The sequence below is a fragment of the Miscanthus floridulus genome, chromosome 19 (assembly GCF_019320115.1).
Source record: "Miscanthus floridulus cultivar M001 chromosome 19, ASM1932011v1, whole genome shotgun sequence".
Classification (NCBI taxonomy): Eukaryota; Viridiplantae; Streptophyta; class Magnoliopsida; order Poales; family Poaceae; genus Miscanthus; species Miscanthus floridulus.
The window spans coordinates 2,845,884-2,862,031 of NC_089598.1; the positions used below are offsets into that span (position 1 = coordinate 2,845,884).

Sequence of the window (16,148 nt, forward strand, 5' to 3'; positions counted from 1 at the left end):
ATTTGGAGTAGAAGTAGTTAGCAAATGTAATCGTTAAGTTCGTGGGGGAGCCCCTGTGTGAACAGTTTTTTTGTATCAATGAATGCATCAGTTTTGTTTTTGTGATAGAATCACTATCCGTTCCTTGTTTTTTATCCTAGCATAGCTTTATTTTTATCCTTTCTTTTTCGCACCTGCCCGTTCGTTCCGTAGCCTACAACTTTTAGGAACCTAGGCATGGCCTGCGGGGCTCAGCTGCTCATAACCGTAGGTTGTGACGGGGTGCGTTCGGTTGGGAGTAAGAACAAAGTTACGTAGGGTAATCAAAGGAATGGAATGCACTTTTGTTTGGGCAAAAAAGTTCTTTACCATGTGATAGTAAAAAAGAGCAGTAGTATTTAGTATTGTACCCTCATGGAGCCCCCGAGCTACCTGGGCTGAAAATGTTTAGGCTGGGGTGCTTTACAGGAGCAAGTGTTTGACTAAAAAGCAGTAAGACCAAATTTAGGGGAAAACGACGTAGCTATTCAATGTTCCAAGTGTTGGTGAGAACGTTGCCGTTGTCATCCTCCAGTCGGTAGGCACCTGGTCGGATCACTTCGGTTACCGTGTAGGGTCCTTCCCATGGTGGAGAGAGTTTGTGTTTTTCCTTCGTTGATTGGGTCCTTCAAAGCACGAGATCATCGACTTCGAGGATCCTCCCCCTGATCTTCCTTTTGTGGTACCTGCGAAGAGTTTGCTGATAGCGAGCGGAGCGGATGACGGTCGTCTCGCAGGCCTCCTCGAGCAGGTCGACTGTGTCTTGCTGAGCTTCCATGGCTCGGTCGCGATCAAAAGCCTTCACTCTTGGGGCGCCGTGGTCGAGGTCGAAGGGCAGCACTGCTTCAGCTTCGTAGGTCAGGAAGAAGGGTGTGAACCCTGTGGATCGATTCAGGGTCATTCTTAGGCTCCAAAGGATCGCTGGGACCTCTGCAACCCATCGCCCGGCGTACTTGTTGAGTTGGACGAAGATGCGTGGCTTAAGTCCTTGGAGGACCATGCCATTGGCACGCTCGACCTAACCGTTAGTACATGGATGTCCGACCGAGGCCCAGTCGATCCTGATGCTGTATCCATCACTGAAGTCCAGGAACTTCTTCCCGGTGAAGTTAGTCCTGTGGTCAGTGATGATGTAGTTAGGAACGCCGAATTGGTAGATGATGTCGAGGAAGAATTTGACTGCCTCTTCCGAGCGGATGTTGGTGATGGGCTTAGCCTCTATCCACTTGGTAAATTTGTCGACCGCTACGAGCAGGTGAGTGAAAGCTGCTCAGGCCCTTTTTGAGGGGTCCTACCATGTCGAGGCCCCAGACCGCGAACGACTAGGTGATAGGGATGGTTTGAAGCTCCTACGCCGGCAAATGGGTTTGCCGAGCGTAGAATTGGCATCCCTCACACCTGCGGACAACGTCCTCTGCATCTCATAGTGTGGTGGGCCAGTAAAAGCCTTGGCGAAAGGCTTTTTCAACCAGCAACCTTGGGGCCACATGATGTTCGCAGATCCCGGCGTGGACCTTGAGGAGGAGCTGCTTCACCTAGTTGGTAGGGATGCACTTCATGGGTACCCCCGATGGACTTCGTTTGTAGAGTTCGTCACTAAGCACGACGAAGGTCTTGGCATGTCGAGCGATCCATTGGGCTTTAGTCCTTTCGGGTGGGAGAACCTCCTCGAGGAGGTAAGCGAGTAGCGATGCTCGCCAGTCAGTTTGGTCGAGTGCCAATATGGCGACGCCGGCGGGCGACGTCGCCATGGAGACAATGGGGTCGGAGCCCCCGAGCATCGGCTTGGCGTCGGGGTCGGAGCCCCCGAGTGTAGGGTTGGCATTGGGGTGTGTTTGGATAGGACCTTCTAGGATGCGGGCAGACGGCTCATGGACGTCGTTGATGAAGACCCCGCTTGGAGATGGATCCTGCCTAGCGGCCAATTTTGCAAGAAAATCGGCGGCATCATTGTCCTTTTGGGGGACGGCATCACGATTCCCTAGAATTTATCCTCGAGTTTGCACACCTCTTGGCAGTATGCTGCCATGAGGGGCCTTTTGCAGGAGGACTCCTTCATGACCTGATTGACGACTAGCTCTGAGTCGCCGCGAACATAGAGTCGCCTAGCACCAAGTTCGATGGTGATGCGTAGTCCATTGATGAGGGCCTCGTACTCCGTGGCATTGTTTGAGGCTAAAAAGTGGAGGCAGATGGCGTAGCGGAGCCTACTCCCATCTAGGGAGATCAGAACCACTCCAGCCCCTAAGCCAGGCACCATTATGGATCCATCGAAGTACATTGTCCAGTACTCATGGGTGACGTCTGGGGTCGGTAGCTGGACCTCCGTCCATTCGGCAACAAAATCCACGAGAGATTGAGACTTGATGGCGGTACAAGGGATATACCTGATGTCGTGGCCCATGAGTTTGAGTGCGCACTTGGAGATTCATCCCGTGGCATCATGGTTGCAGATGATGTCTCCGAGCGGGTATGAAGTGACGACCGTGACCTCGTGGTCGGTGAAGTAATGCAGGAGCTTTCGGGTCGCCATCAGCATGGTGTATAGAAGTTTCTGCACTTAGGGGTACCGGACCTTGGCGTCGGTGAGTACCTCCCCGATGAAGTACATGGGCCGCTGGACCTTAAGGTGGTGTCCCGGCTCCTCCCTTTTGACGACCAGGGCAGCGCTCACAACATGGTTGCTTGCCGCGACGTAGAGGAAGAGGGGTTCTCCCCGTTCGGGAGCGACGAGGATTGGGGCCGACGTCAGGGATGCTTTGAGACTCTCTAGAGCCTGCTGAGCTTTCTCAGTCCATACGAAGGCGTCCGTCTTTTTGAGGAGGTTGTAGAGTGGCATCTCCCATTCGTTGAGCCAGGAGATGAATCGGCTTAGGGCGGCCAGGCAGCCGGTGAGCCTTTGTACGCCCTTGACATTGCGTATAGGGCCCATGTTGGAGATGGCCATGATCTTTTTGGGTTGGCTTTGATGCCGCGCTCGGACACAATGTATCCTAGCAGCTTTCCCTTCGGAACCCCGAAAACACATTTCTTGGGGTTCAATCTGATGTTGAACCTTCGGAGGTTCACGAACGTTGCGGCCAAGTTTGCGATCAGGTCACAGGCTTGCACCATTTTGACCACTATGTCATCAACATAGACGGCGATTGTTGGTTTCAGCCGTTCGGTTTGATCAGGCTGATTGAGCGAGTCGATTTGGTCGGCGAAGCATTGCTGCATGCACCTTTGGTAGGTGGCGCCATCGTTCTTTAGGCCGAAAGGCATGGTTACGTAGCAGTACGAACCATACAGGGTGATGAACGAGGTTGTGAGCTGATCGGGCTCTTTCATCGCGATCTGGTGATAGCCTGAGTAGGCATCCAGAAAGGAGAGGATCTCGCAACCCGAGGTGGAGTCAACTATCTGGTCTATGCGTGGTAAAGGAAAATGATCCTTTGGACACGCTTTATTGAGGCCAGTATAATCAACGCACATTCTCCATTTTCCGGTCTTCTTTTTAACAAGAACGGGATTGGCAAGCCAGTCAGAGTGGAATACCTCTCTAATGAATCCGGCTGCCAGGAGTTTGACGATCTCTTCGCCTATGGCCCTGCGCCCCTCGTCATCGAAGCGACGCATGCATTGCTTAGCGGGCTTCAAACCTGGGATGAGGTGCAATGCGTGCTCGGCGACGTCCCGCGGTATGCCCGGCATGTCAGATGGCTTCCATGCGAAGACATCACGATTGGCGTGTAGGAAGTCGACGAGCTCGCATTCCTATTTGGCTGGGACCTAGGTTCTGACCCGCACCGTCTTGGTTGGGTCAGTGGGGTCGATCCCCACCACCTTGGTTTCCTCGAGTGGGCGGAAGGCCATCGAAGAGGTTGGTTTGTTGCAGTCTAGGACTGCTGGGGTCGATGACTCCCCGAGCCACGGGAGCTCGGACGAGTTGATGACCGCGGTGGCGAACTCGAAATGCTCGCGGCCGCACGTGAAGGCGTGCGAGAAGGTGCTGCTCACGGTGATGATGTCGTTCGGTCCCGGCATCTTCAGCTTGAGGTAGGTGTAGTTGGGGATTGCCATGAATTTGGCGTAGCATGGCCGCCCCAAGATGGCGTGGTAGGACCCTAGGAAGTCCACCACTTCGATGGTGAGGACCTCCGAGCGGAAGTTGGCTCGGTTGCCAAACGTGACGGGCAGGTTGATCTACCCGAGTAGGTATGCCTGTGCTCCTGGGATCACCCCGTGGAAGGGAGAGCCCGCTAGGCGGAGTTCCGACCGGGGGATGCGCATGGCGTCGAGGGTGTCAATGTAGAGGATGTTGAGGCCGCTGCCTCCGTCCATCAGCACCTTGGTGAGGTGCTTCTTGCGGACGATGGGGTCGACAATGGGTGGGTAGCGTCCCGGTCACACGACGTGGGAGGGATGGTCCCTCCGATCGAAGGTGATCGGAGATTCCGACCAGCTAAGGAAGGAGGGGATGGCTGTCTCAGCGGTGTATGCCTCCCTATAGCGTACCTTGTGCTGGCGTCTGGACCAGATGGCTTTGGATCTGCCAAAGATCATGATGCATTCCTTAGGATCGGGGAAGCCATCTCCATCCTTGCCCACCGCACCTCCTTTCTTGGTTGTTGTCTCTTTGTCATCTTCTTCTTTCGGCCCATCGGCCTGTTGGAGAAAACGTTTGAGGAGCTCGCAGTCCTTGTAGAGGTGTTTGATGGGGTAGGCATGGTTGGTGCGCGGGCTATCCATGAGCTTGTTGAAGTGGTCAGGCAGGCCCTGTTGGGGCTGCTTGCCCGTGCGATCCGCTGCGGCGACCAACGCGGTGTTGTCCGGTCGGCGCCGATCCTTTTTGTTCTTCTTGCCCCTCTGCGTGAAGGGGCCCTTGTCTTGGTCCACGCACTTGGCCTTGCCTTTGTCCCAGCCTCCGTTGAAGAGCGCTCCGACTGCCTCCTCGTCGGAGGCGTCACTACTAAATTTTGACCCTGTTGCATCGGTCAATTTTTGATGTTATAGGTCTAAAATAGATGCAATAGTTCGGTTTTGCATCAATTTCTCGTTTGATGCTAGCCGATGCAAGCGGTCTTGATGCAATAGCCTTTCACATCGGTTACTTGTGGTTGATGCGAGAAGCAGCTATTGCATCGTCCATCCGTTGTCTCTTGCATCAAAATTGAGAGATGCAATAGCTTATTGCATCCAAATCATGTTGATGCAATACATCTATTGCAACGGCTATCGTTCGATGCAATAGACTATATTGCATCCATATTAGGTTCGATGCTATATAATCTATTGCATCACCATTTTGATTCGATGCAAGAGGTTCTATTGCATCATCATTTTGGTTCGATGCAATAGGAACTATTGCATCGACGTTATGTTCGATGCAATTCGAACTATTGCATCGACATAAGGTTAGATGCAATACAAACTATCACATCGACATGAGCTTGGATGCAATACAAACTATTGCATCGACATGAGATTTGAAGGGCAACCAATTATTGCATCAAATTCATTGCATAGAAATTCATAAAATTACAAAATTCAATGGCACAAAAAGGCAATCATATTAATAACTTGGATCATAAGCATTCAATAGTTTGTACAATGTAAGGAAGTCAAATGCCTTCCTATTTCCAAATAGGTAATTGCAAAGTTGAACTGCATTACAAACCACTAACTTATGCTACAAATAGGCAATCATAAACAAAAATACATGTCTCTTAGCACAGATCAACATGACATCTTTCTCGTTGCACAATATTTGATTCATTTTAGCTTGCCAAGACTCCCTCAAGGTTGATCTTCCTAAAAAAGTCAAAATGACATGCATTAGTAATATATATAGTTGATCACACAGTTGGAATCAAACATAGACAACACATGATGGATAACAATATTTTTGGGTTTAACAAATAGAATGGATACTGAAGCCGAACTATAAACACATAAGGCATGAACTCCTGATTGCTCATGTTAAGTGAACAAACATACATGTATAAGTGAACAAAGTTCATGTCAATAATCTGGACAACAACTTAAAATGACACCTGATTGCTCATACCTTTCCTCCTTTCTTTCTGCATTGTAGCTTTTTATTTGCAGCAGTATTCCTCAGTGTTTGTGATGTAATAAATGTCACTGTCTCATTACTATCTTTATCATTTGGGAAAAGTGATCTGTTGGCACTGCGAGTGAGGTGACTAGGTTGGATACTCTTCTGTTTGCTCAACAATACACTGTCTGGTACAGTCTGTAAAAACCAGAAGATTTGAAGGAGCAATCACCACTTAGCAATTCTAAGAATCTGTTCAACTGCATGTGATAATTTTGAAGTATATTACCTGTTGCACATGTTCTGATCCTTGGATGGGAGTCGGAACAACAGCAGGTTCATTATGTGTGGGCAGGGCAGATTCTGTACCAGCCTTCATATTTAAAAAAAAGATTCACACATTATGTTAGATTAAATGTAGGTATCCATTACATCGCGGTTTGCATTTATCAAAAAATAATACCTGTGCTAAATCTGCACCTTCATTTCCACTAACCATATTTTCTGCAGGCTGAGGGGCTGTTGTGGTTGGTGCAGCATTCTTGCATTGGAGTTATAAGGAGAAACATTAGCAATCAAGCTTTACTAAAATCAATGATGTTGGTAACAATTAAGAAGTAGTATTATTACCAAAGGCGGTGCTTGATTGTGTTGTTTGATTAGTGAAAAAAACTCTTGCCTTAGTTCTTCTCTAATCTTGCTACTTGTACTCTCTAGTTGATGTTGCAGCTGCTGAATTTTTTCCTTGTCGCTCTCCCTCTCAGCGGCTTGAACGGTAAGCTTTTCTTTTAACTTCTCTACCTCAGCTTGCATCTCACTATTTTTCTGTTGGGCTGCTGCTGCTAATGCAGATGCACGAGCTTGCTCTTCAATTCGTTCATTCATAAGTTGGCTTCGGGTCGGATACTTTGCCAAGTATCCATGTCCAGGACCTTTCCTGCTCCTGCATCTAGTGGTTTCCTTGTAGGTTTCATGAAGAATGTGCCTTTCTTGTTCTTTTGAAATCACAGAAGCTTCCAACTCAATTCTCTTTGCAATTTTGGAGAAGGCGCTTTCCTAAATTTAAGAACACAATTAGTGTTTTCAACTTTAGCAAGTAGCAACAGCAGTTCCAGTTCAAGTATAATAAGAATTAGGTAAAATGGATACTTTGGAAATCAAACTGTATCAATTAGATTCATGTACTGATTACTTCCTCAAAAAATCCAAGTCCATGTTAATCATACAAATATGATTCCTAACAAAGCATGTTGAGAGGTAAAAAACAATGGACAGTTGAACTCTAGCATTTCAGAGATATGTATGACATTGGAGATAAATGAATAAAACATGTTATGAGAACATACATCACTGGACACTCGTTTACCGAGTAGCCCAGCTCTATTCAAATTACTTTAAAGAACATAATTAACTACATAAAGCATCTAATATAAGCAACTTGCTTTCCAGCAAGTTCCCAGAAATCTGGGCATGCAACAGCTGTACAGAAAATAAATCATATCTGGATCACGGTAGGCATCACATAATCTTCCAAATGACTGCATGAACAGAAACACTTGCAAAGTAGGCATCACACAATAAGGTATCGCTGAATCTTCCAAATAACAGAAACACGGACTAGGCATGTCAGGTATGACATAGTATCATTTGCAAACTAATGTCAGAAATAAATAGTATAGGCTTAGCAAACATAATTTTGCATACTATTAAATTTGAGTGTCAAAAGTAAGATGCAGCAGCAAGCTGCAGACACAAAAATCAACAAAAAAAAATTCAGTGTATGTGGAGTAATCATTTCAGTTAATCTAGCAAGCTGCGGACACAGAAATCTAGTAATTTCAGTTAATTGTTATCACTAGTTTCTAAACTATGCTGGAACTTCATCCAGACTACCAGTCATTGTTTGGTTTTGCACTTCTAATCACATATACAGTTGCTAAAACATACATTGTGTATATGTTGCCAAAATCAGGCTCCAGAAAAAGAATTATGCCTCATGCAGTTCTATAATGGACATGTGAAAGCCAATAATGCTTTGTCGGGAGGGATAGTGCAAAATAAATCTCAGGTGAGATTTAGCAATTCCTTTGTTTGAAATGCAGCCCACATCTCCAGCCACATCTTAGAAAAATTAAATAAATGTCAAGGCTTGGCACAATGTTTTATTTATGTCCAAATCAACTGAGGACCCTGATAAGAATTCTGAACCTATTACACTCTGACAAGGAAAAACATAAAGAGGGAAGAGCTTTGACAGAATGACCTACAAAGATCCGACTGAGGAAGAGGTGCTCGTGAAACCACCGCCAAATGCTACAGCCATGGAAGAAGCAGATGCAGCCTGTCGGCTCAGTTGCCCTCTACTGCAATTTCATCAGCCTCTGCTGCAATTTCAGAAATGAGATGTCTCCATTCAACAATTCAAGCAACAATAATTGACAGGAACAGAATAATATGCATGCATGAAACAGGTTAAAATTTACTATATTGACTTGATGTAACTGAACGGGCTCTGCATATAACATTCAACATGACTAGTATGTGCAAACATGATAGAATTTCAGTAACATATAGTTCTTTCCAAATAACATATTTCAGCTTGCTGTTTTGTTGTTGTTTCCTTTTATCACCAACAGCAACATCATCCTCTTGAGATGCACCAGCACCGCCTTGAGCTGCACTGCTTGAGATCCACATGTGCCAGGGGTTGACATTGCTCTTGCTCCCTTGTTTTGAAAATGCAGTCACTGTAATATAATGCAAATATAATGATCAGCCTACAGACCTGCAGTACCAATACCAGCACACCCTCTATCATTTGATACGATACAAATTGCAAAAATAAATATCTATTCCCAGCTATCTAGTACATGCAAACAAGATCAAGTGCTCAGGGTACCCAGCTATCTATTCCCCAACTCTGGAAACTCCCAAACCCAAACTGAGGAACTGAAGGTTACACTTCTCACAGTAAAGTGTGTGCCTTCAACAGAATGCGCTAGCAAATATGGTCTAGGCAAGTCTCTCAACCTTTGGAGTACCTACTGTATCAATGGACAATAATTATATCAACGGACCCGACAAATGAAGCAAAGGTACAAAGAGTGGAAGTATCAGGATATTTAATTAGGGGCATGGAAGTAGGAATTAGGGGTCTGTTGGGAAAATTTGAGGGAATAGGTTGGGAAATTTGGTACAGATCCTTACCCCTTACATTTCCATGTAAATTATGATAGAAGTAACATAGAAGGTAGACTCAGCTCTTGTAAATTATTTAAAGAAAATACCTAGTTTGCTAAGGAAAGAACAAATGAATAAGATACACCAGTGAAATTTTATCAATAATCATATATGCCTCGATTAAGAGGTGAACTCTTGTAGGCATCAATATGGCCTTAAGTAGACAATTTACCACATCTCATTTGCTTAGTGCTACTATAAATTGCATACTACCACTGACACTGACAATGTTCAGTATTGTTCAGTGCTGTGAAATCTGAATCGGAGCAAACATAATCAGTATTCCCTACATATTTTCTAGTACTAAAAGGCCATATGAAATGAATTGCTACTAAATATTAGAGACCAAATATTACTGTTACAATGTTTTAGGCACAAAGTAATGCTGCTATCCTCTCACAACATTTAATCTCTTTTAGTTGCACTTGCACACCGTAACAAGATGATGGAACAAGGATAGAATAAAATTATTGAAGTTGACAAGAAGGCGTCACTGCACCAGTGAACGGCTACACATTTCTGGATTAATAACATGCCTCATTGTTGACAGAGATGCACTTATATTCCTGATAAAATAGCAAACTGATACAAACAGAGAGAAAGCAGAATACCCCTCTTGCCTCTAGATCGATGGTTGGAGGGAATGTGGGCGATGATTTGGAAAGGACGTGCATCCAAGATTTGAGCCCTTGGAGGTAGTGGACGAATACGATGAGTGCATGAAGAGGACTAGGGTTTCCACGTTGGAGGATATAAAATGTTTTTTTACTAATTTTTTCTGTAAGAAAATAAATTTATCCACTAGTCACATTAAAACCTACTGGTAGTGAGATAGAAGCCCACGGGCATGATTTGTTTCTTGAGTATGGAAGAGCCTGGCCATGGGATACATGATGTGATTGTTGGGTTGCCTATGTGCGTAGCTGGCCAGGTTAGGCAAATTCAAAATGACGCGACGAGCCCAGGTTCCAGATAAAACGAAATCCATTCTAGTGAGACAAGCTCCATCGGTGACGTGCTACCACCCACCGGCACTTCGTGCGTGTATCTGAGACTCAAACAGCTTGGTTCACGCCCGTGGATGGAACTAGGCCGGCAAAGGGGAGCCTGCGCTGGCTGTTATGAGCTTGGTGTGTCTTCTCGGCGAACCAATCATGCCCTATGAACATGTGTATGGAGATGTCAATTGGGAGATAGCTCCCTATTCCTGTTCCATAGTTTTCGATTCAGACTAGGCAAACCGGCCGGCTTAGCCATTTTTGTTTTAAGCTAGGAAACATGGCAAAAACCGGCCTTGCCGACTTTTGCAGGATGATTCTTTTTGAAGTCACAATTTCTTTGTACAAACTCCAGATTGGGCGATCTATGTATGTTTTTTAATTGCCTTGACGAGTGGAACACAATGGTGGAGCTTATTTTGCATTTTGAGTAAGTCGTCAATTTTGGTTTAGCCTAATCTAAAACCGACTTAGTTTGTTTTTCTAGAATATTTAGGATTAGGATTATCCCCCTTCGGCCAATTTTGAGTATTAATACTTTCAGTTTGCTTAACTCTTACAAACATTTTGAAAAACTCTTACAAACATATTAAAAAACTCTTACAAATATTTTTAAAATAAATAATATACTTTAAATTTTAATTAAAATAGCTTACTATCTAAATTACTTATAATAGTTTGCCCACACGAACCACTTCTTAAAAAAAGATGTTGGGCGCTTGACCACTCTTGCGCCCGCCTCGCGCAATGGCGCCACGCTGCGCGCGCAAAATCCCCTCGTAGGCGTGCAAAATCCTGCCCCAGCGCGCCTTAACCTTGCCTCAATCTCCCCTCAACTCATTAGTCTTGCCGGACTTCCCCATTCTTGGATTCTCCAAATTTCCCCAGAGCTCCCTCGCACTGTACCTTCCCTAACCCTACCTGTGCAGCGGCACTGGCGCGACGGGAACCTTCGCGGCTGCAGCACGACAGCCGATGGTGGCCTCCCTGCTGCATCATCTCCGTCGTCGGTGGTGGGCTGGCGGCTCCCGTTCCCGTGCTCATATCCCTAGTCGCCATGAGGAAGAACCTTGCTCCTGGGATTGAAGTGCCGCATGACAGGTACATACATCTAGATCTAGATATCCCCTATCTATACGTGTAATTTTCCTTCCTCCCAGACCCGAGTGGCAATTTGTTGAATCTGCTGCAATTCCTTGCACAAAGCATCCAAGATCCGATCGGCGTTTGTCATGTGGATGCACAAAAGCAATTTCTTTCTAGCGCTTGATTTGATTTCAGTCAAAGATAGTTCTTGCATTTCATTGCTGTCGTAGTCTTCACCGGTGCCGGCGCCGGACCTGCCGCTGCGGCCGTACTCCGCATTTCTATAGAACGGATGCACAGCAATCATCCGATTCCGATGGAGCATTGCGGCAGATCCATGGATTAGGGAGATGGCTTGCTGCTGGACCCGCCCCTGCCGGCCGTTCCTGACATGGCCTGGCCTGCAAATCAGTATCAGCACCATACTGTAACTGTACAAATCAGAGGTTCAGGGATCCACCACCTGCCTGCCGATTAGTAACAAAAGCATGCATGCATGCAGCCCTGCTTTGATCTGAACCTATCTGAACTAATATAATGCATAGTAGTAGTGAAATTTTGGAGAGTGGACTTATCTGACAGTAGTATACATGGCAGGCAGCAATATGTGACTGACAGTGGTAAAACTACTGAAAATGATGTTTATATATATGAAAATACCTATTATAGTTTAGCTCTGTCAGGATTCAAGATAATGAGAGCCATGATACTAATGTGTGTGACGGAAGTGAAACAATGTCTTGTTTGTGTGTGTGGATTCTTTAAATGACAGTCTTATCTGATCGATTTTTTATGAGGTTGAACAGTCTGCTTGGCCTATTAAATATTGAGGTTTCTTAATGTTGAAATTCTTTACTATGTTTCCTAATGCCACCGTTGAAAAAATTAGCACTTTTTTGAAATGAGAAATGTAAATGACCACTATGATAAATTTGGTTTGGTTTTCTTTGTTGCTACTAGATAGTGGCAGATTAATGTAGCCCATCTATAACTGTTGTTTGAATCATGATTTTTTTGCAACGGTGATGTATCTTTCACGGAGAAGCAGAAGAGCCCGGAGGAAGAGGAGAAACAACAGTGACGGGAGGAGCCGCCGCTGGACTTTTCTTTTGCAGTACTAGCTACATACACAGTTTTATACGTAATTCTTGTACTATTAGTAACATACTTCTACAATTAGGATTATACATACTATTTTAAAGTCTTGTCACAGTTATTGATGAATTGATTTAATATGTGTACGGTACTATGGTGCAATAATTTCTATTTTGCTACAAACTTTTTTCAACATTGATTTATTAATCAAATAACAAAGGTTATATGTGCTGTTTTAGCCACAAATCTTTCTGTGCGGTAAACCTGAATGCAACTTTGTTGTGATAGGCTATTGCAACTATGCAATTATGTTGCGATTTAACTATTTGCCACGAACATTGATCGATGCTATATGAGTTATTTGTCACAAAAAAATATTCCATTTTGATACCTGCCTTGTGCTTCCTTGGGTCCTCGAGGCACTTGAGGTCTAACAATATGTTTTAGCCTCTTGCAACATAAAGCTTTCAATGCAATAGTGACCATGTATCGCATGCTAAATCAATGCAATAAAAATCACATATTGCATCAGAGTCCAGCACTGTCAATCCGTTGCAATAGTACTTTCTAATTGCACCTATATTCTAAACCGGTGCAATACCACCTACGTATTGCATCGAAAATCAATAGTAATGCAACCAAATTTGTCCGATGCAATTAATTCTACCTATTGCATCTCTTGTTCGAAATCGGTGCGATAGATCGTACCTATTGCATCGACATAAATTACTATCGCATCCAATTCCTTCTCGATGCAATAATGACCACCTATTTCATCAGATTTGCAAAATTGATGCAATAGTAGCCACCTATTGCATCAGATTTGTGTTTGATTCAAGGTGAAGCGATGCAATAGGGTTAAAAATTAGTAGTGCGTGGTTAGTGGCGACATCGAGCAGGTCGTGGGTGGTACGGGGCTTCAGGCAGCCAAGCTTGTGGATCAGGGACTCACAGGTCGTCCCGGAAAGGAATGCGCTGATGACGTCCGCGTCGACGACATCAGGGAGGGGGTTGCATCGTTGGGAGAACCTACGGATGTAATCCCGCAGGGACTCACTGGGCTCCTGCTGGCAGCTCTTGAGGTCCCAGGAGTTTCCAGGGCGGACATATGTCCCCTAGAATTTTCCGACGAAGACCCTCTTGAGGTCCGCCCAGTCACGGATGCTGTCGCGCGGGAGGAATTCGAACCACGCCCGAACATATTCCCCTACGCAGATGGGGATATATTGAATGATGAAAAGGTCATCATCCACCCCTCCGGCTCGGTAGGCGAGCCGAAAATCTTTGAGCCAAATACCGGGGTTTGTCTCCCCGGTGTACTTGGCGATGTTGGTGGCCGGTCGGAAGCGCTGTGGGAATGGCGCTCTCCGGATACGCCGGCCAAAGGCCCATGGTCCCGGGCCCTTAGGGCTAGGACTCCGGTCGTCTGGGCGGCGACCATGCCTGGGGCGCGTTTCATCGCTCCCCTCGATGGTTCGGGTGGGACCCGTGTCGCCTGCCCTCATTGTCGCCCGGTGGACGTCATCATCATGCTAGGCCTGATGCTGGTTGTTGATGACGCTGCGAGCGTCTTGGTGCGGACCGGGCGTTCGTGTATCGGCGGTCGGTGTAGAGCAAGTGCCAAGTCAGACCGCGGCACAGCCGCTGCCTCCCGAGCCATGCTTGGTGGCTGTGGTAGTGAGCGGACGGAGCGATCCATCTGGTGCGTCCCCACTCCCTCAGTGGGGAGAGAGGGCGCGTGTTGGAGTCGCGATGCAGAGCTTTTCACCTATTGAATGGAGACAGCTTCTTCCAGCGCCCGGAAGTTCCGGTAGACCGCCCGCTCCTGGAGGTCGACGGGCTCAGGAACGCCGCGCAGAAGCATTGCCGCAGTGGCGATGTTCTAGCTAGCCCGAGTGAACTGTGGGGGGTCGTTCCCCTCGTTCATGATGTCGCGCTGGACCTGGCAGGCGCGATCCTGGGCGCCGCCCGCCGGGTCATGCGCCTAAGGCGCAACGTGCTGCACCGAGTGTGTCGGCGCAGGCGGCGGCTGGTTCTGTCGCCGTCGTCGTAGCTCCTCGGCGTGCTCTTGTGCAAGCGCGAGGGCCCCTGCATGTGGGTCTAGAGAGGTGTGAGTCTGCACAGACTCCGCAACCACCGGCGGCTATCCCAGAGCGTTTGCCATAGCGCACCCCCGTGACGGACGGTGGCTAGGTGTCATGTCGCCGATGCTGGAGCTGTCGCTTTCAACCTCATCATCCAGGAGTTCGTGGAAAGTGGTAGGAGCATAGCTCACCATTCCCACGAATTCGGATGTGAGAGGGGATGGCGCCAGCGTCCTTCGGAGCCCTCGAGCGCACGCGTCTGCGGGAGACGCGAGGCCGCAGGGGAACCGATCGTACGGTGTTCGCGGTGCGGGCAATACGGTCCCTCTGGATAATCGGCGGGAGATAGTAAACATAGTGTAAATAACAGTATGTACATTACTCACAGCGGGGTTTGAGCAGAGAGTTTGCTCGGAATGAAGCGCAGGTGCCTCGTCGTTGAAGTCGTCGTGCGTCCCGAAGCCGATGGAGGGCGCCCCTCCGACGGGTGCCGGAACAAGTGCCTCCTCACGGAGGTGTAGTACGCCGAGCCGGTCGGCGACGAAGTCCAGGCTTCCGAAGAGGAAGGCCTGGGACGGCTCGAAGATGGGTGGAACCCACATCCCAACAGGTGGGAGTGCGGGAAACTCCAGTGAGCCGAAGCGAGTCGTATCGCTCGAGCCCACCATGGCGAAGGTGGCGGAAAAGTGTGCCATCCGATGACCAAAAAGTGTTGAATGTACAACGTCTTCTCCACGGACGACGCCAACTCTCGGTGCAGAAAGTGACCAACACGTAAATATTTATAGTTTTGCCGTACGTTGTGATCGGAGGTGGCCTAGCACTCAATGACATGGGGTTTATACTGGTTCAGGCAACGTGTCCTACGTCTAGTTTGAGTTGGTCGGTGACTTTATTCCTGAGCCCAGGTGCTCGAAGTTTGCTGTGGGGTTACAAACAGAAGGGAGAAAGATGGGGGGTACAGGAGCCCCGCTATGTGTTAAGTGTTCGAGCGTGTGCTTGTGGTTCGAACCTGGTGGTTCTGTTGTTGTGTACTAGTAAACTGATCGATTCTATCGAATTGAGTCAATTTGGGAGAGAGTGCATCCCCTTTTATAGATGAATACAAGTGAGAGGGAGAGAGTATGTATGCTACTAAGTCTTGTTACCTACGTCGGCGAATACAAGATGATGGTAGGCGCCCACAATACTGTTTAGTGTCAGATGCACGTGGGAGGTTGCGTCGTCTTCTTCAGGTATGGCAGACGTCGGTGCCTGCCACACTGTTGATACCCAGAGGCATGCAAGTGGTCTTACCATGTTCGCCTGGTATGGTACATACCGGCACCCACAACACTGTTGATGTCCTAGAGGCATGTGGGGGAGCCTTACCGTATTTATCTGGTATGAGAGTTGATGGCGCCCACAACACTATAGGGAAAAATGTCGGCACCTATAATACCTCTAATATAAAAAGAGTTTTCCAAGTCTTTGTTGGAGCCCCTCACAAGGATGCCCTCATAAGGCCCATTCTCCCGGTTAGGAAACTCCATGGATCGTCCATAGGCCTTCCCCACTCACAAACGGGTGTCCGTGTGACCTTCTCCC

At 47.1% G+C, this 16,148-nt stretch overlaps 2 protein-coding genes across 5 annotated transcripts; both read right to left on the reverse strand.

Moving 5' to 3' along the window:
• Positions 1-1,999: 1,999 nt before the first annotated feature.
• LOC136525383 (uncharacterized) lies at positions 2,000-2,422 on the reverse strand. The gene has a single exon (XM_066518390.1). The coding sequence runs from the start codon at positions 2,420-2,422 to the stop codon at positions 2,000-2,002; it is 423 nt and encodes a 140-aa protein (XP_066374487.1).
• Positions 2,423-5,551: 3,129 nt separating this feature from the next.
• On the reverse strand, positions 5,552-9,138 carry LOC136528685 (uncharacterized). 4 transcript variants are annotated; one of them, XM_066521654.1, is made up of 7 exons: positions 8,326-9,138; positions 7,614-7,646; positions 6,689-6,809; positions 6,522-6,599; positions 6,348-6,431; positions 6,068-6,256; positions 5,552-5,810 (listed from the first exon to the last, which is right to left on the reverse strand). In XM_066521654.1, exons 1-7 carry the CDS (start codon positions 8,379-8,381, stop codon positions 5,778-5,780), a joined length of 594 nt encoding a protein of 197 aa, XP_066377751.1. In that variant the 5' UTR covers positions 8,382-9,138; the 3' UTR covers positions 5,552-5,777. The 4 variants fall into 4 exon arrangements, with proteins under 4 accessions (XP_066377751.1, XP_066377750.1, XP_066377748.1 ...); XM_066521653.1 differs by having other exon boundaries at positions 7,614-7,652; XM_066521651.1 differs by lacking the exons at positions 7,614-7,646; positions 8,326-9,138 and having other exon boundaries at positions 5,552-5,807; positions 6,689-7,064.
• Between the last annotated feature and the right edge of the window lie 7,010 nt (positions 9,139-16,148).